Source organism: Garra rufa, chromosome 19, assembly GCF_049309525.1.
Source record: "Garra rufa chromosome 19, GarRuf1.0, whole genome shotgun sequence".
NCBI lineage: Eukaryota > Metazoa > Chordata > Actinopteri > Cypriniformes > Cyprinidae > Garra > Garra rufa.
The window spans coordinates 26,895,739-26,922,380 of NC_133379.1; the positions used below are offsets into that span (position 1 = coordinate 26,895,739).

Below are 26,642 nucleotides of genomic sequence, written 5' to 3' on the forward strand. Positions count from 1 at the left end.
CGCCTGAGCCGGAGGGAAATTAGAAACGAATGAAGGAATTTTTTACCCTTTTGAAGCTTTTTTTTGGTATAATTCCTCCAAATCCTTTCACCTGTTTAAATGCAACCTTTAAAGTCTTTTTTTCCCGCATATACAGTGTTTTAAAATGCATAATACGTTTTCTAGCCTATCTCATTCCCGCTGTGCAGGAGGAGCAGTTTGTACTTTAGTAATTTTCATGCACACATCCTGTGCCTGTAGACTTCACATAAAGAGATTTACATTCATATAGTTCATTTATGTATAAATGGAAAGTATTTTTACACACATTTATGTATATAATATGTTTAAACTAGGGCTGTGATTCAATTAAAAATGTTAACTAATTTATCACAGTTTCCAGTGATTCAGTCTCAGATTAATTGTGATTATTGTATTTCTATCATGACAACTCTGTGAAGATTTTAGCATGGTAATGGATTTGACAATGCCAATTTGCTGCTGTTGTTTTAGATTATCGCTGTAAAGCAAGTACAGAAACTTGCTACTGCCAATGCATACAACAATGTATTTAAGACTTACTACTGCTGCACAAGAGCATATATAATAACCCGTAGCAGATCTATACAGGTGGAGCTGGGGAAGGTGGAGGGTTTCAGAGGAACTCTGAACTCTAGTGAATACTAACCAGCCATTTAAATGTAAAGTAGTATGCTCATTGCCTGGGTATGCAACGTGAACCAGTCAGCTTGTGCCAAGTAGTTTAATGCTGTGAATATCATCAGTTTGCATTAACAACCCATCAGCCTGCTCCATCTAGAGTTTTGTGACAGAACTTGGCATTTACATTTTGAATACTAATTCTATTACAGCTTAAAAGATTAGTTCACTTCCAGAACAAAAATGTACAGATAGTCATCCAAGATGTTCATGTCTTTCTCTCTTCAGTTGTAAAAAAACTATGATTCTTGAGGAAAACATTTCAGGAATTATCTCCATAATAGTGGACTTCAATGGTGCCCCCCAAATTTGAACTTCCAAAATGCAGTTTAAATGCAGTTTCAAATACTGTAGCTCTAAATGATCCCAGCCGAGAAAGATGGGTCTTAACCTGTCGTTTTCGAAACAGATTGACAATATATATACTTTTTAACCTAAAACACTTGTCTTGTCTCTGCGATGCACGTGCATAGTCTGTGCAATCCAGGTCAGTTTAGTTAGGGTATGTCAAAAAAACATCTTGTTTTCTTTTTCAATTTCAAATTCCTACATTGCTGTTTTACCTTTTTTTGGTAAAGGATGTTTGGTCTTCACTTTGTAAACACTGGTTCCCTTCCGAGGGAACTCTCACCGCGTCCCCTAGGGGTCGCTATTGGGGAACGCTGCAGCGTGACTCGTGTCTGAAGAATGCATAGAAAAACTCCATGAAATGGCCGGCGACAGCGTATGACGTCACTGCGGCGCGCACGTCGCTGCTGGTACGTCACTACCGGGCGACACAGTATAAAGAGTCGCCGAAGTAAACATACAGCCTCTTCGCTGTCTTCAGCATTCTCTTTGTCTAGGAGTGCATATTCTCTCACCGGAGGCCTGCTTGTGACGTGTGTGGTAATCTGATACCCGCACTTTCACACCGCCCGAGCTGTGAGGGGAGAACGCAAGCAAGATTACCTCTTGAGAGAGTAGAATGCGATCGGTGCATTCATTGCTTGTTTGTAACGAGAGGCACGCTCTCATACCCACTTGCTACGACTCTCTGCTACGTGGGTGTGGTAAATTACAGCTCGTTCAGCTCCCGAGGGACTAATGGGCTTATTGCGAAAATGCAGTACGCAAAGGAGGGAGGTGAGTTTCTCTGTTCCTCATTTTGCATGAGTGTGTTTGCCTCTCGCGGCATTAACAGACGCATTCGCGGCGTCGCCAGCGGCTCCTTGCTCGTTTTATTCCCGAGGGAATTTGGCGTCTGGGCGGAGTTTGTTTAGCTCCCGCGGGAGCCGAATATGTGCTGCGCGTCGCGATTGTGGAGTTAATTTACTGCCATAAAATATGTATGTGCATGTATATGTATATACATATGCATGTTATATATGCGTATATGTGTACATATAAAGGGGAGAGATTTTCCTAGACTAGTTCGACCATGATTATGCAGATCATGGCAGAACAGTCTTATTAACTGCAGCTGTCTGAGGCTAGCTGTATGTTAACTCTTCCTACTTTAGGGCTGGAGGCTTTCAGTCAGTTTTTACCTCTGGTAGTCCTTCCTACACATACAGATATCTGCGGATATCTGTGTGTGGGCTTACTGATTACTTTTTGTTTAGAAACATAAAAGTAGTTCTTTTAAGCTCTTGCCTAGATGGTGCTGTCTCCCCTGCTAGGGTTTAAATAGACAGCCCACTCTGCTGGTTTGGGCTGTTTTCAGGAGGACTAACCGGAGGTCTTTCACTGATCTGTTAGTTTTTTCCAGGCTTTGGCTTTTCTGGATTTACGTGATTTGGGCTAGGTAGATCACTGCCTTTGAGTCCTTCACTCCATGAAGGCCCAGGTCCGAGCCCTACAACATGAGCTCCCTGCACGCAGCGGTTCTTATAAGGACCTCCATTAACCGATGGTCTGGATTTTAACTCCTTAAACATGTTTTGTTTAAGTTGGAGTTAAATGCAGGTCACTCATGGGTGAGTACGATCCATATTTTTCTTTTAATAAAGAAAAGGAACGTAATACTGTCTCAGGCCTGTGTGTTGTGTTTTTGCTTTTCAGTGAAAAACATGATGAGTTCACGGCGGATGCTCCCCCTCTGATCCTACGGGTTATGGTTATGGCAGTGTTCGTCCTATCCACGCCACAGGTCGTGCGGTAAACCACCCTCTCAGCATATGTTAGACATAGGACTTAGGTCCTCTTCAAGGTAAGCTCCCTAAGTTTCCTTCTTAGGATTGCCCTTGGCATGTTTAACATTTGTCCTTTGCAGGCCTTCTTTCTGAGAATCCCTCTTCCAGACTCTCTCTGTGGACTTTAGATCCTGTGAAGTGATCTTATCAGCCGAAGGTTCTTTCCAGCACCTCCTGAGTTTTGTCTCCGAGGAGCAATTTCTCAGTTCTCCAGTAACTAAAGTAGTACTCCCCTTTCCGTGGAAAGGGTTTATTCAGAGTACCGCTTCTCACGGACAAGCCAGGTTTTCTCCCCGGTTCATCTGGGTTAGGAGCCTGTCCCTCTTGTCCAGGCTGATTCTCACTCTTCAGGCTCACACTCGAGCTGGGCTCTCCCCTTCCCAAGGGAAGGGTCCCTAACGAGCGCCCCCTCGGCGGGATGGGCGTTCCTCCCTGGCCTTCAGGGTTAGGAGTCTATCCTCATAAGTTCCTGCTCCGGGGGATTTATGTCCCGTTGAGACAGGAACATAAGTCCACCTAGACTGGGGTCTGTCGATCCCCGTTAGCCCGAGGGCAGGGTCGATTCAACCGAGGTAGTACTCCCCTTTCTGCGGAAGGGGTTTATTTAGAGTACTGTTTCTCGCTGACAGAGCCAGGTTCTCCTCCCGGTTCATCTGGGTTAGGGGCCTGTCCTTCTTGTCCAGGCTGATTCTCACTCTTCAGGCCTCACGCACGAGCTGGGCTCTCCCCTTTCCGAGGAAAGGGTCCCCTATGAGCGCCCCTCGTCAGGACGGGCGTTCCTCCCTGGCCTTCAGGGTTAGGAGTCTGTCACCATGACTTTCCAGGAGCTCCCTTCTCAGGAACTTGAAGTAACTTTAGTAGCTCCCCTTTCCGCGGAAAGGGTCCTCTCAGAGCTCTTCAACGACAGCAGCTCACCTTAATTCAAGGTTCGTCAGTAGCACCACTGTCGTGTGGACAAATTCCCCTCTGTTTGGGTAGAATCTGTCATCAGGCTTCCTGAGTCAGGTATGATTGCTCCCCTTTTGAGAAAGGGTTCCTCTCGAGCGCTGCTCCTGGCAGGATGAGTAAGCTCCCCTTCTGAGGAAGGGTAAAATTCGAGCGCTGCCTCCTGGCAGGCGGGTTTTCCTCTCTGTTAATCAGGGTTAGGAGCCTGTCTGCGCCTGACTTCCGGGTCGAGTGTCTCCTCCCCTTCAGGCTTTATGATTTGAGCACGGCTCCTAGTGGGATGAGTATGCTCCCCTTCCGAGGAAGGGTAATTCCTGAGCACCACCTTCTCCTAGTAGGCATCCATGTGGACTGGGTCTAGTATGCTCCCCTTTACACTAAAGGGTCCCTTCAGAGCATTGCCCTTTTTAAGGACGGATGTTCCTCCCTGCAAGTCGGGGTTAGGGGTCTGTCCGCTGTCTGCGTCCACTATCATGATGGTCAGTAGCTCCATGATTTCATCGGTCGACTAACAGTTTGCGGACTGTCTGTCCTGATTGGGGTGTAGCATTGCTCCCCTCTCTAAACAGGGAGGGTTCCTCCCCTATTTTAATTCTTGTCATCCTATGACAAATATGGAGCTTTAATATAAGTGTCCCACGCTAAACCCTGGGCACTTTCTGAAGTCCACAATAGTGGTAAGTGCGCACGGGATCTTTGTGCACTTCCTAAAATCCACATAAGTGGTAAGTTCCCACCAAGTTTTTGGTTTCTTTCTAAAATCCTATACGGTATGGGTTACGCGGTACTCGTTCCCATTTTTTGAGTTGGTTTAAAACCCCGGTCTCCCTGGGCCCAACTTCACTCGATATCACCTCAGATATCTCCTGACCATCTGTTATCCAGGGTGCGTTATCTGAGGATAACCCCTGCTAGAACGGTCTCTGTCTTGGGACAGGCCTGTTAGTCGCTATTTCTGAGTCAGTTCACTGAGGGAACTAGACTCGGTAGTACTGGCAGTTCCTGTTCTAGTTAAGTCTAAGTATTAACTTAGCCGTTCCTCCGAAGGAATCTCCGATTCCAACCTGAGCTGTGCTCTGGGTCCTTTGACCCATTCAGGTAAGTGAGTAACAGTTCAGGCTTTGGCCGGGGAGGTTACGTTCTGACAGCTGTCACCTCGTCCTATAGGGATAATTCTTCACAGAATTTACACTTAGTGCTCGCTACTATGCACTCCCCTCAGCATGGAGACGTTGGTATACCGTTCCCCAATAGCGACCCCTAGGGGACGCGGTGAGAGTTCCCTCGGAAGGGAACGTCTCTAGGTTACGTATGTAACCCTAGTTCCCTGAGAAGGGAACGAGACACCGCGTCCCCTAGGCTTCTTCCCATGCTTCGGACGAGAAGCTTCAGACAGTGAAGCGGCTGTATGTTTACTTCGGCGACTCTTTATACTGTGTCGCCCGGTAGTGACGTACCAGCAGCGACGTGCGCGCCGCAGTGACGTCATACGCTGTCGCCGGCCATTTCATGGAGTTTTTCTATGCATTCTTCAGACACGAGTCACGCTGCAGCGTTCCCCAATAGCGACCCCTAGGGGACGCGGTGTCTCGTTCCCTTCTCAGGGAACTAGGGTTACATACGTAACCTAGAGACGGTTTCTTCTGCAGAGATGTAGGACAATTTTGAAGTTGGGAAAGAAAACGAGATGGTAGTTTTTCGACATACCCTAACTGTCTTGAACCGGAGGTCTTGAGGTTAAAATGTATATAAATTGTCAGTTTGTTTCGAAAATGACCGATCGTTTTGCTCGTTTTGAAGCCCCTTGAAACTGATTTAAACTGCATTTTGGAAGTTCAAACTCAGGGGCACCATAGAAGTTCACTATATCGAGAGAAATCCTGAAATATTTTCTTTACGAATGAAGAAAGAAAGACATGAACATCTTGGATGACAAGGAGGTGAGTAAATTATCTGTAGATTTTTGTTCTGGAAGTGAACTTCTCTTTTATTTCTTTACTGAAGAAAGACATGAACATGCTAAAGTCAGTTATTAACTGCACAGTTTATAACAGTTTATTTTTATTTATTTATTTTTTTGGCCACTGAATACGTCGTGAGATGTGTGAGTCAGGCTTTACCTCATACACCATATTTACTAATCAGTATATTAATGTGTGTGCTACTAATTTGAATCGTCTTCTGGATTGTTAGGGGAAAAAGTTCAGCGCTCTGTGTGAGCATCTTGCTCCCGTCTTAGTGAGGCTGGTGAAATGGTGTCTCTTTCAAATACCTCTTTTAAAGGTCAGCTTTGTCCAGGAGCTGATTTGACACCCCTCGTTTAATCAGATAGCTGTGAGGGTTTTAAAAATAGCTTATTTGAGTTTTTTTCCCCCTTTCACTGTCTTTTCACTGTCTTTTTCGCTCTGTATTTTCTCTCCCAATTAAATGTATTTAAATTATTTACTGCTTCTGTATGTTACTGTTATGTATATGCCATGGTTTTGTCATTGTAAATTAGTTGTACTATTTAAGCTAGGTGAAGTGCCAACGAATATAAAGTGGTCCTGTTGCGCTAGAAACACCAAGGTCTTAGATTTGTTTAGAAAGAAATGGCTAAAGAAAAGCTTTCAAATGAATAAATGTAAATTTTAAAGTCTGTTAAATTGGTAATGCTTTTTTATTTTCTATGTAAGCAACAAAAAAGTGAAAAGTAGGCTTGAATTTAATAAAATCTGGTATTAAATAAAAATAACTCAAATCACAAAAATCATACTGTAAGCCAAATGGGGCTGTCAAAAGATGCAGAAAATTTTGCAGGCTGATCTGCTTTTGTACTTTCAGTGAATAGAAACTTACTGTCCAAATATTGACATTTCCAGCCTCGTTTTAAAGTAAGCTTACTGTCTTTAGCTTGTTGTCTTTTTATTGGATTGTAAACACTGATAACAACCATGTCTGCAGACACAGTGTAGGGAAAAGGCCAGTTTAAGTGGAAAACCCACTCTGAACCTCTTTCAAATGCAAGGCTTGACATTTTACTCCTCTGATATCATTCTTCCTTTGACGTGCGCGGATGTCTCATCATAGCTCGGGAAGATCTAAGGCTCCAGCACCTGTTGGGAATGAGTATTGGCCTTTCTTGTAAAGTACGCCCGGCTCACTGGCAGGTAATGGCTCAAAGCTTGAATGGCAGGAATCTGTGTAATCAAACCAATGTCACATATGCAGCTGCGGGGGTACATTGTGCCTGGTCTGGCACACTGGGAGACTAGCCAGTCCCCATTGGTTCTGGCGAGCGCTCAAGAGCCTGTCTGTCAGTCTTAGACAGGAGCTGGAGATGAGACCTCCTTCCCCTCCTTTCGGTACAGTCAGACCATTCACCCCCTGTCTGCCATCAGGCTGGAGATCTTTATATAGGCTCCTTTTTAATTTCCTTCCCTGTTGCAGGCTACGTTAATTTACTTATGCGTCATATCAGTCCTCAGCATCCTGTCATTAACACTGCAGCAAAACGCCAATTAAAGATGAACTTTTAGAAGAAAAGGGTAGTTTTTTAGTAGATTGTTAACCAAGGACTGGGTTAGATTGTGAATTTGGTCACACAACGATGTCTATTTGCTCATTTACACTTTTTAAAAAAAAATCAGTTATGCTTTGTTTTTGTACAATTGGCATTCATTGAATCAATTCTGACAGCACAGTTGCTTGCTTTTAAATAGTAAAAAGTAGTACGCCTATATGCCTATTCTATACAATCTTCTGCCAAATAACACTAGAGCATTTCTATGAATTTAATTTGATTAATTATCCCGTCTTCCTCTCCCCTCACCTCCATTTATTTCCCACTCTCTCTCCAGGTCCTTTGTGAACTACTTAACACACTGTTTGCTAAAACGGCCTTTTATAGCAATTAAATGCCGATTTGGTGGTGTTGGAGTAATTGTCACCCCAGGCTATCTTTGCTGGCCTGGAACAAATGTGTGTGTGTATGTTTGTGTCTGTGTAATGTATCATAAATGATTCCTCTCACACACAGGGGGTTTATACGCAGCTCAGGGGGTGAAGAGACTCGTGCAGGTGGTGAATCTGAGTCAGTGTTTAGTGCCGTCTCTCTTCATCCGTCTTCCTACTGTAATGCACGTGTTGTTTTCATAGCGCAGCTTTAGGAATGAGCGTTTTGCCAAAAAGCTCACTATTGACTCAGCCCAGCGAGACCCCTAGTGCAGGAGTAAATCAATACAGAGAAATGTATACTGAGATATTATTACGTTGCATCTCTGGTTGCATTCTTATTAGGGACCGATAGACGATGGCATTGTCCATCATCGATGGCTGACAGACATCACAATGTTGAGCCAGCATCGTGATTCCTTCTCCCTCCTGCAACCCACCGAATCCAGATAACTTGTTCGGAAAGGAAATGACGTGTATTATGGAACCCCTAAAGGGAATAAATACAAGATGGGAGGAGAATAATACATTTTGATACTATTATATTGTCGGGTACTAAATATACAGTTGAGGTCAAAAGTTTAAATACACCGTGCAGAATATGCAAATGTTAATTATTTGACCAAAATAAGAGGGATCATACAAAATGCATGTTATTTCTTATTTAGAACTGACGTGAATAAAATATTTCACATAAAAGACATTTGCATATAATCCACAAGAGAAAATAATAGTTGATTTAATAAATATGACCCTGTTCAAAAGTTTACATACACTTGATTCTGTTGTTACCTGAATTTTTTTTTTTAATTCAGTGATAGTTGTTCATGAGCCCCTTTTTTGTCCCGAACAGTTAAACTGCCCGCTGTTCTTCAGAAAAACCCTTAAAGCCCCACAAAATTTTTTTTTTTTTTTTTTTTTTTGCATTTCTGTGTATTTGAACCCTTTCCAACAATGATTGTATGATTTTGAGATCCAACTTTTCACACTAAGGACAATTAAGGGATGCATATGCAACTGTTACAGAAGTTTCAAACACTCGCTAATGCTCCAGAAGGAAACACAAGCAGTAAGAGCAGAGGGGTGAAAACATTTTGAATTTGAAGGTCAGGGTAAATTTGACTTATTTTGTCTTTTAGGAAACATGTAAGTATCTTCTGTAGCTTCTTAAGGGCAGTACTTAATGAAAAAGAAAAAAATATATTTAGGCAAAATAATAAAAATGTGCACATCTTCATTCTGTTCAAAAGTTTACACCCCTGGTAAGTGATTCATTGGTTTTGGAACAAATCGTTTGAGTGAATTGTTCAGTGACTTATTAATGAAGACATAACTTGTTTAGTTCCTGAATGAGTCTATTTTTGAACACATTGGTTGAATGAATGATTCAATGACTCATTCATAAAGTTGGTCACTTGGACTAGCCTAATTTATTACTGAATAAATAAGCATTTGTGAACTGGAGCTCTGCATAATTCAAGTGCAAAGCCGTATTGCGTGAGCTGCCAAGCAAACCTACTAAAATTAGAAAACTCATGCATATGAAGCTGTATAGGTGACAACAGCATTCAAAAGCATCCATTTTCAAAATGTGCATGATGTTAAAATTGTTTTGAAGTCATAACATTCTGCAGTTTAACTGCCTCCAGTGTTCATTTTTAACTGTAAACTGCAGTGATTTGTACATATAGCTGCATTTTTATTTTAGTTTTACAAAAATGTACAGTCGTGGCCAAAAGTTTTGAGAATGACTCAAATATTAGTTTTCACAAAGTTTGCTGCTCAACTGCTTTTAGATCTTTGTTTCAGTTGTTTCTGTGATGTGGCTTTTATCAACAATAACATGACATTTATGCAAAGAGTCAGTATTTGCAGTGTTGGCCCTTCTTTTTCAGGACCTCTTCAATTCAACTGGGCATGCTCTCAGTCAACTTCTGGGCCAAATCCTGACTGATAGCAACCCATTCTTTCATAATCACTTCTTGGAGTTTGTCAGAATTAGTGGGTTTTTGTTTGTCCACCCGCCTCTTGAGGATTGAACACAAGTTCTCAATGGGATTAAGATCTGGGGAGTTTCCATGCCATGGGCCCAAAATTTCAACGTTTTGGTCCCCGAGCCACTTAGTTATCACTTTTGCCTAATGGCACAGTGCTCCATCGCATTGTTGAAAATGCATTGTTCTTCACCAAACTGTTGTTGGATTGTTGGAAGAAGTTGCTGTTGGAGGGTGTTTTGGGACCATTCTTTATTCATGGCTGTGTTTTTGGGAAAAATTGTGAGTGAGCCCACTCCCTTGGATGATAAGCAACCCCACACATGAATGGTCTCAGGATGCTTTACTGTTGGCATGACACAGGATTGATGGTAGCGCTCACCTTTTCTTCTCCGGACAAGCCTTTTTCCAGATGCCCCAAATCGGAAAGAGGCTTCATCGGAGAATATGACTTTGCCCCAGTCCTCAGCAGTCCATTCGCCATACTTTTTGCAGAAGATCAATCTGTCCCTGATTTTTTTTTTGGAGAGAAGTGGCTTCTTTGCTGCCCTTCTTTACACCAGGCCATCTTCCAAAAGTCTTGGCCTCACTGTGCGTGCAGATGCGCTCACACCTGCCTGCTGCCATTCTTGAGCAAGCTCTGCACCGGTGTCACTCCGATCCCGCAGCTGAATCCTCTTTAGGAGACGATCCTGGCACTTGCTGGACTTTCTTGGATGCCCTGAAGCCTTCTTAACAATGCAGTGGAAAGTTTTTTTCGGGATTTAAGTTCATTTTCATGGCAAAGAAGGACTATGCAATTCATCTGATCACTCTTCATAACATTCTGGAGTATATGCAAATTGTAAATTATAAAAACTTAAGCAGCAACTTTTCCAATTTCCAATATTTATGTAATTCTCAAAACTTTTGGCCACGACTGTATATAGAGGGACATATTTCCAGTGAGCCTATTGTGTCACTTACAGTGTTTTAAATCAGCTGAATCATTTCAATCACTCACTCATAATGATAGTCACTTGTTGCCACCTACTGGCATAATAGTGCAACTTGCAGAAAAAAACACTTAAAAATGGCAACAACTAATGCACTGACTATGAATGACTGGAAATTACTGTTTAATTTTGTATATAAACCAATAAAATTACGCTGTGATAGCTTCAGCTCTTGTTGGACTCTGTTGTCTTTTCAGCATGAACAATTATAATAATTTCAATTCAAATCAATTTATTTAGTGTTAATGACACACTGACTGTACATTTATCCCTTATGTGTTGACCTCTCTCTCTCTTTCCACTAGCAAGATATTCATTCATTGTTCTCAGTGGACAACATGGAGGATAAAACGATTACGCTTTAACAATTCTTTGATTTAATTCAGCCGGGTCGGTATAGATCACGGGTCGGTATAGATCACTGCTAGGGGAGTTGAGGCCAGTTGTGTGCAGCCTGTACACAGGAGAAACACACAGCGCTCGCTCCGACAACTGTCACGGAATGTGATTTGTGACGAATACCGGAATCATCCGAGCGTGTGCATCCCTCACTTTTATAATGTCAGAGAATCGGGGGAATTTACTCATGTTATTTTGGAGAACTGCCACAGGGTTGACGGGCTGTCAGGATTTCGACAGATCTCCTCTGTCTGATATTACAATCCATCTCCCTCCGTCCTCCGCTTCCTGCCTCTCCAGCCGTCTTGCGATCGCTGACACTCCTATCACATTGGTAAATACTACTTTAATTGATACTCAGGTTGTTCTAGAATTAATGAGCTGGCACCCACGTGCTGATGTGAGGGGAAGAACATCTCTCTTTAAATTGCTTTGCAGCCTTTATTGCTCTCCAGAAATCATATTAGCCAAACCAATCTCATTTAAATCTTCCATTCCCTAATTAACCCTCAACGCCTTCTCATGCTGCTTGCAACTGCACTTTTTGTAGATTTTTACATGAACTATTAGAGACTTGTGTCTCTGCGCTGAGTATATTGGATTTTTATTTTGATCAATCAGAAAACAGTTAAACTGAGAGCAAAATCATCTTCATTATGTAAATGCCAAGTATTACATGAACAGATCAGATAGGACACAAAGGGGGCGAATTGACTAAACAGTCTCTTCTGCATAAAATTTCAGAACAAACACCTGCGTCTTATTCATTAACCACCTGCAATCCAGTTTAACCAGACACGGCTATAAGTATATGAATTAAATCACTGGATGAATTCCAACTGCCATTTTTAAACTCTAAAAGGGAAGGGACATTTTTTTAAAATGGCCGTTCAGCGGCCAAATGAGTCCATTTCTGGTTTTGATAGAACAGCTTTTATCTACTTGAATGGAGAAAGACTTTCCAAAACTGCGTTTATTTGATTAAAAGTATGGTGAGAACAGTAATATTGTGAAATATTATTACAATTTAAAATTTTCCAGTTTTTAATGTTTTAAAAAATAATTTATTCCTGCTATGGCAAAGCTACATTTTCAGCAGCCATTAATCTGGTCTTCATTGTCATCATATTCTTCAGAAATCATTCTAATATTCTGATTTGGCACTCAAAAACATTTCTTTTTATTATCACAATCAAAAACATTTAATGTTTTCGTGAAAACTGTTTAAATATTTATGAAACTGAATGTAAAATGTCAAAAGAACAGCATTTATTTAAAAATTGAAGAGTAGAGAATCTGCTGAAGCATGTGTTTAAATGTCTATTGGCTCTCTTATTTTGTAAGGCAGGACTTTTTTCAATTCTTCTATTAAAAATCTGATTGGCTGTGTCAGTAATGTGCACTTCATAGTGAATTTTAATGTATTCCAACCAAAGTGAAGCAAGTTTTTTCCTAGAAGCAGCGTTTTATCCTTCGTACCAAGATCTCTTTAAATTTAAAAACAAAAAGTCTATTAATAACATTGCTTATCTAAATGCATATTTGTGTGTTTCTGTATTTAAGAGTGTGTAGCAGTTGTAAGCAAGTAGATACGAACCAAACAGTGCATGATGTTCAGAATAAACCTACAGTGATAAAATTGCCTCACAATATAAGCAACCTGAATGATCCAGGGTCACCAGAGCATTTATAAATGTTCTGTTATAGATATGTTAGCAGCTGGAATATATGAAAAGCTACTGAGAATATGGAAGGTACATGTGCTTCAGACTCTCACGCTAGTTTTAATGTGTTCAAGGTAGCATTCAGTTATGCACAGTATTCAACACTACAAACAGACTACAAACGAAATGTTTCAGAAGTGGTGTATTTCTAAAAGTGGGCACTGCCAGTTGAGGCACAGAGTGACCTTTAAATATCAAGCTAAAGGCATCACATTTTTTGTAAGTTTTTTTTTATTATTATTATTTAAAATAGGTGTGATATCCTTGATTGGTAGATAAAAAAACATGAGTCACATTTATAAAAAAAAAAACCACATGACTGCAAACTGATATTAAAGTGTGCTTTAAAAGGAATGAGGAAAGCAATAAAGTGGTTTAATTTTTCCCTTTTAAATTTTGTTCTTTTCCTGAGGGAATTTGAGTTTTTTTCCCTCATGTTGTTTATTCAAACTATCCTCCAAGTGCATTCTTAGCATTTTTCTATGCAGGCAATTTTGTTGCCACCAGTGGAGCTTTTATATCACATGGTATGTGTCCTGAATTGTGTTTGGGTTAATATTTTATTGCAACACTTGGCTTTATGTGCCGTTAGTTCGTTTATTCTAGATGTGAATGTAGAAAAAAAAGAAGGGGGAAAAAAACAAAGCAAAACAAGATATGAAAAGAGAAAAAAGCAATCGTCAGGACTGTTTCTAATTGCATTTGGTCTGGGTCTTAGTGATAACATCAATTCCATTATTTTCCGCATTTGAATTGCACTGCAGCCCGTCTTCAGCATCCAGTCTTTGATTGGCTCAGTGCAGGTATTGGATGTTTAGAACAACGTGGGACCTGCACAAGGGTGCACTGTGCCATTTCATTTTTGTACTCACTCTCATGTCGTTTCAAACCTGTATGACTATTTCTTGGAGCACATAAGAAGATATTTTAAAGAACATCCTGACCAGTCTCTTTAATATAACAAATCATGACTGGGATTGCTTCAAAATGACAAAATAGCACCATGTAGACAAAAACGTTTATTTTGGTATTACATATGATTATTCTGATGTTTAATCGAGTAATCGGATTATTATAAAAAATTTTGGGGACGTCTGGTATTGTTTGGTTATTTTAGACCGGGAAAAAACTGCAGAATGGTACAAAACTCTATGACATTTATGTCAGTCACTATGTGACCACAAAAATAAAAATAAAAACCATGTACTTGATTCAAAAAAGCTAAATGGTCATAAAAAATAGTCACATTTTTGTTGTCCCCAGTCAAAATTGACTGCCATTGATGCAAGAAATGAAATCAATAAATCGGTCAAAAATGCAGTAAAAACACGGACACCAAGGAAGAAGTTACACACTAAAACATCAAGAGTACAAAACAGACACACACACACACACACACACACACACACACACACACACACACACACACACACAACACACTATTATACACACACAAATGAACTGGTGTGGCTGTAACAATATGGCAAAACTGAGCCAGTAGACTCAAATAAGAGGTCAAAATCTGATTGATTAAGTTCTGATAAAGCATTCCTGTTCATTTGTTACATTTTTGTTGGAATTTTGATGTTATGTGACTGTAGTAAATTAATGCAAAAACTGACATTTGAAACCAAACTTTAAAACAGCAAAAAAAAAATCTGAACCTATACAAAAAGTTGTCTTTGAGAATGTCTAAATGTATATCCAAATCCACAACTTCATAAAAATAAGTCATTATGTCTAAAAACAATAATAATTTCTAAGCCTTTTATATAGAGCAAGATAGGAATCCAGTGGCTAAACCATGGAATGTTTTTTTTACTCTGACCAGATGGCACTAATCTGACTTCAAAAATTGGAATTTAAAGGCATTGTTTCTTTTTTAACATGAAATACTGCATAATTGAAAAGTAATATAAAAATCTTAGAAAAACATTTTTGTATTATTTTCAATGGGGGAAAAAATATCATAATTATTGCATAAATATGAGTTAGCACCATGAAATTCTCTCAAGATACAAAATAAAAAAAAGAAAAAATATTATGGAACAAAAATATATTACATTGATTTTACTGAAAATAAAAAAGTTCAGGTGTTCGGTCACTTTTGACCATGAACAGTGATGTTGATGTATTCTGCTGTGTTTACATAGGTTTATAAATGATTTACCTTACAAATCTGATGAAATGGCACATGTTGCATCCCCAGATGAATGTTATAATAAACCCAAACTCATAGCAAGATGCAGAGATGGAGTTTGAGACGCTCCACACGTATAAATGATTCAACATTTCTGGTGGAGCAGCATTTTCTCTGGCTTTAAAAAGGCATTGCATATATTTATTTAGTTGAATCATTGTGTTTGTGAATTCACAATAGCATTATGCTTTATTATGATTTTAAAATGGGTTAATGTATCATGCAGCCTTGAAAAACGTTCTGATAATGCATTTCATGGATTCTCGTTTGTGGAATGTGGCACTTTCCGTATTTCAACACAGGCAAGATGTAATCGATGATTTTTTACAAATCTTTAAAAGTACTCGAATTGAATCTAGGAATCGTGACAGCCCTAGCACAGTATGATAAAAGTGGTCCATAGGTCTTGTATTCTATTATACAGTCTTGTGAATTCATATGTAAGGTTTGTATTAAAAGAAGAACAAAAATGTTTACATTTTGCAGTGTCTGTTTTATGAATAGAATGTTAAAGTTTGATCATCTTAGTAATTCGGTTGATTTGGTTCACAGTGATTTGTTCGACTCAGTCCCTTAGTAGTGGATAACGGTCCATTGGAGGTAAAGATTGTCAGTGAATATCACAATAATTTCGATCTGTAGTCAAACAAAGCTGTCAAATTACTTCAGATGATTTTGAATGTAGCTCACAATGTGTATGGACTCCAATTATGGTGCTTTTGTGTCCTTTTTGAATTTTGAAATCTCCAGTCGCCATTCATTGTAATTGCGGGCGACAAGTAAATTATTCAAAATTTCACCTTTTGTGTTCCATAAGAGTGAATAAATAATGACAGAAATTTTGGGGGGTGATCTGTCTCTTTAAAGTCGTTATTCATGTGTCAGTGTTAATCAATTTAATAGACTTTAAAAAATATTCCAAACCGAGTTCTTTTGTAACACGCACAGTTATGATTATATGTGAAGAAAGCAGAACAAAATGACCTCAAAATAATTCTTAAACTGGTTTTGAAGTTATACAAGAACATCCGTATCCTACAATGTATTACATGAGCTGTTGGATAGTCTCTGCTTGTCTGTATAATGCATGAGGCAAACAACTGCAATCTGTTCAAGAACAAGAAACACTTTTTGTTAATCATCCAGTATTCAAAAGTGTCTTGGAAAATGCAATATGTTTTTTCAATAAAAAGGTTTTAATGATGTTCTTCAATTTTCCTCTAATTAATTAAAAAATACATACTGTATAGTAATTTTTGATGTTTCCAACAGGGTCAAGTTGAAGGATGGTGTGGCCTTTCTGGGAGCAAGAGCCAGCAACCCGGTTCAGTGGACGGTTAGTCAAGACGTCAGGAGCGAGGGACACAGAGTGGTCACTCTGCACTGTCGCAGGAAGGAAGCCAGCTTCGGAAAAAGGTCAGTAACTTTTCAACCTGTCTGTACTATTAACGCTTTTATTAACAAAGGGGAATTCTGGATCTTGAGTCTCCTGGTATCAAAGGCATTATCATCAGAAGGCTGCTGGTTGCCTGACCTAGAAGTTCAAAGTTTAAAATCGAAGCTTAAGGCAAAAACACTGCAAACTGCAAAGTTTTTTCTCACTTGCTCACAATTCTCTTCTCTTTGTAAAGTTTCAGCCAACAAAGATTCACATATACAGTGACCTGCACAATACAGCCCTTTGGCCTTTAGCCCTCAAATATAAGCATCTCTGCCTAATGACTCTTCTTCTACAGACCCTCTGGTATTGACAGCAAGTTTTTTCAGAGCTCTGCACCATAATATGAAGTGCTAGGAAGTGAAATCCATTTTATTTTTTCCCAAATTTTTTCAAAATCATGAAACATACACAATTTAACTGCTTTAACTTCATGTTTAAGGTCTTTTGAAATACATTTTATTTATTTTTATTAATGCAATTTAGAAAAACCCAACACATGGTAAAATTTTACCTTTTTTGATACCATATGAAAGCTTTCCAAAACTGTTTTTATTTTGTCCATAGCTTGAACGTAAGTTATGACTATCTTAGCTTGGCTGATAGCAATGATTTTCAGGAATGGAATTTTGAGAAAAACGGGTTTAAAGTGAGACAGGTTTTTGTCTGTCAAATCAGGAGCGCTATACAGCATCATTACACAAACAGACTAATGTCTGTTTTCCGTTATTTATCATGGGTGTAGTCTCTGAACTTTTGATCACCACTTGTATGTTTAGATAGAACGAATAGTGTACCTTGTACACTATTGATGCACCTTTATTATACTGTATATGTTACGTGGTTCATCTTGATAGGTGAACTGTTTTTGTGGTGTTCAGAGAAAGCACATCCGCAGCGCGTTCTTAAGAGAAAGATGCAGTCATTTCTGCTTGCTGCAATAAATCGCTTTTTTTCTGCACTAAACAAGTGCATTTTTCCAGGATATTTTAAGAGATGATAGACAAGATGTTATAACATAATAATTTAAAGAAAACCTAATTTTGACCTAAAAAAATGTACATTCAACCTATTTTTAGAATTTTCTAAAAAAAAAAAAAAAGTCCCACCACAACATCAGAAGGGGTTTCCCAAATCACATCACATATAATTTATTATTATTTCTATTTACGTTTTTCTTTTTATTTCTTTTTCACAAATAATGTGTTGTGTATTTTTGTTTTTCTGGTAAATAAATTCTGGTAAATAATTTTTCTGCTAAATATTCCTTAAAAATACTTTTGTAGTACTATTTTATTTAGTAGTAGTAGTAGTAGTAGTCGTAGTAGTATTTCTGTCACATTTTCTTCAAGTTAAACCAAACTTTTATTTTGAAAGGTTGCTGTGAAGACCTTTATTTTTCTGTTTGCATATGATATGACAATAGTTTTTTCTCAAAAGAAATGGTAAAATGCTCATGAAGTGACTCTCATAGCAGTTCTAGAGATAGTTTATGTGTTCATGTACTCATATATAGAGGTAAAGGTTGAAAACACCGCAAGCGTCATGCGCGCTTCAGTATGTGTGTTTTAAATAAAACCACGCATCTGCAACATTAATTCACACAGAGACATGCATACATGTAGGATTTATTTTTAAATTATATTTTTGCAGCTTAATATTCACAGGCACTAGTCCATATTACATTTGATTTAAGTGTACTGACCCACTTTTGATTTATTCATCTAAAATTTGGCAAATTCCGTGACATTCAGTAAATTCCTTTTTTATGACTGAATTCCATGAATCTGTCTGTGTTTTTTGTATTCATGTGATTCATCTGAGTCACTTGTATATCCTTTCTGCTTGAAAGGATAGTTCACCCAAAAATGTAAATTCTGTCATCAGTTACTGTCATCAAAACCAATGCATTATGTGATGAACAGATTTAGTTTAGGCTTTTTTTCATGTTTATATTTATATTTATGAATAACACATACATTGAGCATGTAAGCAAATATGATAAATGGAAGCTCAAAAGTATGTAGTTCACATATAAGAACCAACAGGGTATTTTTGTGCTTCATGAAAGTACATTTCAGCTTGCATTGACTATATTTGATGTACTGTATGCGTGTGTGTTGATCAATTTTTATATGTTAATAAAAGCCTAAATGAAATCTATTCATCATATAAAGTGATCACATCTTTTCAGAAGATTTGAATTAAACCCATCAATTCATATGGATTTGTTTTATAAACTTCATGCAAGTTTAGCTAGGACTTTCAATGGAAGGACAGAAATCTCTCAGGTTTCTTTAAAAATATGAGTGGCAGTCAGTTATGACAGATTTTTTTTATTTTTAGGTGAACTGACCCAGCAGGCACACAACATCGTAAGACATTGATATTTGGTTGAATTTCGGTTGCGATGTCGGGTGACCAAAATTCAATGTTAATTCAATGTTTTATGTCAGTGTTATTTTGATGTCCAACTGTTGTTTTTACATTGTGTAACCAAAATCTAGCATTAAGTCAAATTGACATCAAACACTGAAGTCATCCCAATTTTCATTCTCAACCACTATACAGCATCAACCTGACGTTACATTGAAGTCTGGTGCCTGCTGGGAACATTTTAGGTTTAGTCCCTTGCTGTCTTTTTAATTGAGATAGAAAATAGAGATGCAAAAAATAAATTAATATATGATAGAACAGTTTTATATTTATTCTTCCCCCGGCTGGCACTGATATTAAATCTACATCGTTTAGTGTGTTTGGTGTTTTCTTCTCTGTTTCTATAATGCAAACCATTTTTTTATTCATATACTTGGTTTAGCCAGTTTTTTTCCTTTCGAAAGTGGTGTTAGATTGCATTTTCTGGCTGAAAATTATTATATTATACTCACTCTGCGTTTCTCCGCGCAGAGAGATTAGAAAATCATTGACTGACAGCTGTGCTCTCAGCCCTTATAGGTCCCTCACCTCCTCCAGCATCGCTCTTTTGTGCCATTTGCATATGCAAATGAATCTCGCAAACACGCCCCATTCCAAGCCCTGATTATAAAAAAGAAACTCCGTTTTCAGTGCCCAAATGTGACAGGGTTATAAAACATCTCTGTTATTTAAGTCTGATTTAAGTCTGAATCGTCTCTCGCTTTGCTTTTTTCTCTATCAGTCTGCAAATACATTACTTTCAAATGTGTCAGTTCATATAATGGCCACACAGTGTGGGGTGGTAAGCGGTATCGACAGAGCCCTGAGCTTTCATGCACTCATTTTCGGCCTAAAGAGAAAAATGATGAACATTAACAGAATTTTCTTTCCTCGCCTGTAGAGTTTTATATAAATCATATTGCAATAACGTACAGTTATTTGATTATGCTCGCTCATTGAAATTCCTTTTCCACCTAATGCGTGGGTGTTTCAAGAAGATATTCTTGTTACTCTGACATGCTTTACCTAATTGTAATTTTTGTCCCGGGCAACTGAAAAAATTACATTTTGGGTTTACAGGGGCTTTTAAAGTTTTATGATTCGTGCACAAGGGAGCTGTAGTTTACAACCGCTTCAAAAGCACTTACCGAACTCCTTTCGACCGCTGGAAATCTGAAAAGACACCCACCAAAATTGAAATAAAACTGGCTTCTTGGAAGAAAAACGTATATTCCTTTAAAACCGGCAGCTTTTCTTAAGAGCTTATGGGTAAAGTTATGCTCCCTGAGTTTCAAACCCTTACAAAACTTACTGGCTTACCAGAGGTGAGCTTGCTTTTTCCGATGGTTGTTTCTCATCTGTTCTTTTTCTTTAGAGGTCAGGAAATGATTGGTGAGAGAGGTGCTAGCTCCAGTCCACAGGGGGCAGATTGGTAATGAGTTATTATACATTCTCTTTGATTTCTCGTTGTCTTCACTGCACGACTAATGAGTTCTTACATGTTATACCCTTTTCCACTCTGACAAAGGTTGATTTTATAATTTTTCTTTATAACAATGTGTGCCTGAACTAATGTTTCCTCTACAAAGTTGTGAAGTAAGTAGCTCTGCTTCAATACCAAGTGAACTGCCTTGTTGTCTACTATATACAGTAAGCAGCTATCTTGTACGATGCTATCTAACTGAAATTTAACCTAACAAGTGGCTGATTTTAAATGGTTTTACTCACTAAAAACTCTTGCAGATCATGTTTTCAGGCTATTTCAAATCTTCAAGTTTGAATCTGAAGTAACAAATTGTCGATAACTTAGTGTGAGTTGTCTGAGTTTTTACTTTTTTAAATTTGTCTTTCTATTAAAGGAGTAGTTCACTTCCAGAACAAAAATTTACAGATAATTTGTCATCCAAGATGTTCAAGTCTTTCTTCAGTCGTAAGGAAATTAGGTTTCTTGAGGAAAACATTTCAGGAATGTTCTCCATATAGTGGACTTCTATGGTGCCCGCGAGTTTGAACGTCCAAAATGCAGTTTAAATTCAGCTTCAAAGGGCTCTAAATGATCCCAGATGAGGAAAATGTCTTTATCTATCAAAATGATTGGTTATTTAAAAAAACAAAACAAAAAAAAAAAAACAATAACCTCAAATGCTCCAACTTTATAATCATCCTACATCGCTGCAGAAGTACCGACCCAGTGTTTACAAAGTTAATGTGCAAAGAAGGTCAGACGCACTTACAAAAAGGTAAAACAGCGATGTTGGGTGATTTTTTTTTTTGAAGTTGGAGGAGAAAATGAGATGGGATTTTATCAACCTACACTAAGTGTATTGAACCGGAGTACACCGAGTATGCATGCACATCACAGAGCTAGACAAGATGAGCGTTAGAGGTTAAAAAGTATAGAAATTGTAAAAAAAATTTTTTTTAGAAAATAACAGATTGTTTCGCTAGATAAGACCCTTCTTTCTTAGCTGGAATCATTTAGAGCTCTTTGAAGCTGCATTTAAACTGCATTTTGGAAGTTCAAACTCCCGGGCACCATAGAAATCCACTATATGGAGAGAAATCCTGAAATGTTCTTCTCAAAAAACATAATTTCTTTACGACTGAAGAAATAAAGAATAAACATGAACATCTTGGACGACAAGGGGGTGAGTACATTATCTGTAAATTTTTGTTCTGGAAGTGAACTTCACCTTTAAAGGTGTTTTACATTTATTTGTTTAGCAGACGCTTTTATTCAAAGCGATTTACAAATGAGAAATATCAGTATTAGTTTTGGGCTGACGCCAAATAAGTTTAAAATTACTCCACTGTTCTCCAGTTTAATTAGAATTTAAAGTTCTTGTTATGATTTAGTCCATTTGTATGAAGTTGCAATCAGTCACTGTGTAGGTGATAATTGAAGCGGTGGTAAACCAGTATTTTGGGCTGCTTAATTAAAGCGCTACAGGACAAATGGTAGAATTAGCCATTTTGCATTCGAACACTTGCGGTGCCAGGCATGACAAACTACCAGAGCCTCTGATGACTCATATGAGAGCAATTATACTGGAGCGTGTCTCAGATAAAGATGTGAAGTTGATAGTCATCTGAAGCTGAAAATGAAGAAAGCAGAAGAAAGAAATGATGTCAGTTTCTTCAGGGAATATTACAAGTCCTCAAGATGTCTCTGTCAGGCAAAGCAGCACTGCAATGTTTGAATGTGTACAATGTCAAATCAAAGCAGAGAAGCCACAGATCTGAGCTGTTATGACTGCACTTGCCTTCGTCTTCCTTTATTTAACCTTCATCTTCTGTCGATGATTTGCATATTTCTTATGTTTGGAGTTCCAGAGACCCCAGTGCTGTGTATGTATCTGTAATTTTGAAATCATCCTTTATTAACCTTTTTTTTATATCTTCTTCAGACTTCAAGGTATACAGTAGTTCACCCAGAAAGGAATATTCAGTCATTAATTACCCACCATCATCCCGTTTCAAACCTGTAAGACCTGTTCATCTTCGGAACACAAATTAAGATATTTTTGATGAAATCCTTAAAGGAGTAGTTCACTTTTAGAACAAAAAATTACAGATAATGTATTCACCACCTTGTCATTCAAGATGTTCATGTCTTTCTTTCTTCAGTCGTAAGGAAATTATGTTTTTTGATGAAAACATTTCAGGATTTCTCTCCATATAATGGACTTCTATGGTGCCCCCGAGTTTGAACTTCCAAAATGCAGCTTCAAATGGCTCTAAACCATCACAGTCAAGGAAAGAAGGGTCTTGTCTAGCAAAACAATTGGTTATTTAAAAAAAAAAATTGGTGGTGGGCCGTTATTGGTGTTAACGTGCTGCGTTAACGTGAGACTCTTATCGGGCGATAAAAAAAATATCGCCGTTAATCTATTCTCAAAGTTGGGTTGGGAGCTGGGTCTATACTACGCAAGCTATGATGACTTTCACTTTGATATTTTAGCGTGGATGTATACCTAGCCGAATTGCACTGTAGGGGGCGAGAACGAGTCTTCGAACCTGTGTGAATGCCTACTGGGAAATTACCACATCAAACGAGACGTGCTAACATGGATGCAGCTATGAAGCCAATGGGTTCGCTTCAGGGCAGGGGCGTTGCTAGACCCTTTTTACTGGGGCACGTGCCCCAGTGAAAATCTGCTGTGCCCCAGTAAAATCTCAAATTTGAGTTATAATTTACTTTGATAATCCCAAAATAAAGACATTAAACTATATGCAACAACTGAATTGACGCTTCTAAAAGCAACGCAGTTTAACTATGCACGCAGATATCCATGCCCGTGCGCGTCTGTGTATTTAACTGCAACGCGCACGTTGCGCAGCCTTTTACGCAGAAGTACATGCAGTGTAGGAATAGTTGGCTACACAAGTTTGTATAGTTAATTGTGTTGTGAATGCAATTGTCAAGCAGCTTGTGATGCATTTTGGAACCAGGAGATGAGCCCCTGGTCTAATGCGCCTCCTGGCTTGAGAAACCCGTTCTCAAAGACTTACTTTTAGTCATTATTTGGGTAGCACACATATTCTGAATGCCTTCGGCAGAATTTAAATTAGCCATTTTAATCTAGATTAATCTAGATTAATTCCAAGATTACAGTGAGATTAATCTAGATTAAAAAAAATTATCTATGCCCACCACTAAAAAAAATACAATTTATATACTTTTTAACTTTAAATGCTCACCTTGTCTCTGTGTGTACTCTGTGTAGAGATTAAAAAAGTATATAAATTGTAAATGTTTTTAGAAAATAACTGATCGTTTCACTAGATAAGACCCTTCTTCCTCTTCTGGGATCATTTAGAGCCCTTTGAAGCATTTAAACTGCATTTTGGAAGTTCAAACTCGGGGGGCACCACAGAAGTCCATTATATGGAGAGAAATCCTAAAATGTTTTCCTCAAAAAACATAATTTATTTACGACTGAAGAAAGAAAGACATGAACATCTTGGATGACAAGGGGGTGAGTACATTATCTGTAAATTCCTCTGTAAAACTCCTTTAAGCTTTCTGACCCTGCATAGACAGCAGCGCAACTACCACATTCAAGAAATGCCCAGAAAGCTAGTAAGGACATTGATAAAATAGTCTATGTGACATTGTGAACATATGGCGAAGACTGACACAGAATAGAAGAAATTGTTAAACAAAGTTATTTTTGTTTTCTTTGCATGCAAAAAGTATTCTCGTAGCTTCATAACATAACAATTTTGTTCTCTCTTTTTCTACTTTCTACTATCTTCTGTCTCTCCCACTCGGCTTGACTGAGGAGGAAATTTTTCTTTTTCATATTCCTCTCAAACGGTGTGTGAAATGAGAGGATCAGTTACTCCTGGAAGGAGCAGATGTGCTTCCAATGAATTCCTCATGCAGAATCCGCAGCCCTGCCCTATCCAGAAAGTAACAAGCTCTACTCACCCTGCTAGAACGATGCGGCAAAACTCAACCAAATGTCTTTATAAAAGGGCATCTTTGCCAGTGAAGAACGTGTCGAATTTTGTTTCTTAACTCAAAGTACCGCTTTTGGTGCAGAAGTTGAGTTCGCTAGCTCATGTTTCCATGGGTAAAGAGGCTGTAATTGGGCCTTGAGTGCCGTGTCTGGCCACGTTGCTCGCTGTTTTGTGCTGGTATTGATTTAGCAGTGGGAACGCCACTTATTGAGGTGCTTGAAGCGGCACAGCAAGCCGTCTAATCCTGGGGTTGGGACTCTGCTCAATGGGGCACGCTATAATCCCCCATACCGTCAGTGGCGCGGAGAGCCAGGGATGATTCCCAGCATAAAAACGAACACGATACTCTTTCATCAACTTATTTATTCTTTTCATTGGAGCGCCACAGCGGGGATTAGATTGAGCCATCTTGTCTTTTGTTTTGAGTTTGTCCTTTCTTCTCTCAGCCTGCCACTGGATCGATGGAGAGGTGGAGTCTCAGGTGAACAGACTGACGCTCTCGCTCTCTTTCTTTCCTTGTCGGATGTACTACGCTTGCATCAAAGTGTAGTTGACAGGTCAGGCCTGTTTTAATGTCTGTTCCTGCACAACTTTTAATGATTTCTCCTTTGTTTTTGTCTTATAAAAGCTGTGGAAGAAGGCTATACGTTAGCAGTCCCATTAATCTCAGCGGCAGTTGCCTGGCAGCTGCAGAGATACATATGAAATTATTCTACTTATACTCTAATGTTTAAAAGTTTGGGGTTGGTAAGATTTTTTTAATGTTTATGAAATGTCTCCCTCTTATACTCACCAAAGGTTCATTTGTTTGACAGTAAAAACAGTAATGTTTAAAATTATTATTACAAGTTTCAACTGTAAAACTTCTCTATTTAATATGCAAGGCGGTTTATGCCACTATAAAAAAAAAGAGTCAATTATTATTTTATCTTACAATTCTATCTTACAAGACTTTTTTTTCTCAGAGATACAAACTCAGAATTGTAAGTTATGAAGTCAGAATAGCGGAATATAAACTCACAACTTTATTTCTTGCAATTCCGAGTTTGTGTCTCGCAACTCAAATTTTTTCTCGCCATTCCAAGTTTTGTATCTCTGAGAAAAAAATTCAGAATTGTCAGATAAAAACTTGCAATTAACTTTTTTTTTCTAAAATGGCTCAATCTAATCCCCGCTGTCCGAATATCTTGCAATTCTGACTTTTTCCCTTGCCATTCAATTCTAATTTTTTTTCTTGCAGTTCTCACAATTGAGTTTGTATCTCACAATTCTGGCTTTTTTCTCACAATTCCGAGTTAATCTCGCAATTCTGATTTTTTTCCTCGCAATTCCGAGTTTGTATCTCACAGCTATGATTTTTTCCCCGCCATTCCAATTCTGACTTTTTTCTCGCAATTCCGAGTTTGTCTCACCATTCCAAGTTTGTATCTCACAATTCCATGTTTAGCTCATAATTCCGAGTTTATATTTTGTAATTCAGAGTTTGTATCTCGCACTTCCGAGCTTGTATCTGACAACTCAAATTTTTGTCTTGCCATTCCTTTTTTCTCGCAATTGCGAGTTTGTATCTTGAAATTCTGACTTTTTTACTCACAATTCCGTGTTTATATCTCGCACTTCTGAGCTTGTATCTGACAACTCTATTTTTTTTTCTTGCTGTTCCAGTTCTTGCTGTGAGTTTATATCTCACCATTCCAAATTTATATCTCACAATTCTGACTTCTTTTCTCTCGCAATTCCGAGTTTATATCTCACCATTCCAAGTCTGAGCTTGTATCTCACAACTCTATTTTTTTTCTTGCCGTTCCAAGTTTATATCTGCCAATTCTGACTTTTTTCCTCACAATTCTGACTGTTTTCCTCGCAATTCCGAGTTTATATCTCGCCATTCCAAGTTTATATCTCACAATTCTGACTTTTTTTCTCTCGCAATTCCGAGTTTATATCTCGCCATTCAGAGTTTATATCTCGCAATTCTGATTTTTTTCTTGCAGTTCTCCTAATTGAGTTTGTGTCTCACAATTCTGGCTTTTTTCTCACAATTCTGAGTTAATCTCGCAATTCTGACTTTTTTTCTTGCAATTCCGAGTTTGTATCTCACAACTATGATTTTTTCCTGCCATTTTAATTCTGACTTTTTTTCTCGCAATTCCGAGTTCACGTCTCGCCATTCCAAGTTTGTATCTCACAATTCCATGTTTAGCTCGTAAAAAGAATCTCGCAATTCTGACTTTTTTCTCTCACAATTCCGAGTTTATAT

The 26,642-nt window shown here is 38.4% G+C and overlaps 1 protein-coding gene across 1 annotated transcript in view; it reads left to right on the forward strand.

Annotated features, from left to right (window-relative positions):
* The window catches only part of LOC141292045 (transmembrane protein 132C), a 190,801-nt gene that overhangs the window by 111,632 nt on the left and 52,527 nt on the right, over positions 1-26,642 (forward strand). Inside the window, exons 4-5 of the mRNA XM_073824015.1 lie at positions 16,336-16,479; positions 20,292-20,348. Coding sequence (XP_073680116.1) covers positions 16,336-16,479; positions 20,292-20,348 — 201 coding nt within the window. The remainder of the gene's footprint in view (positions 1-16,335; positions 16,480-20,291; positions 20,349-26,642) is intronic.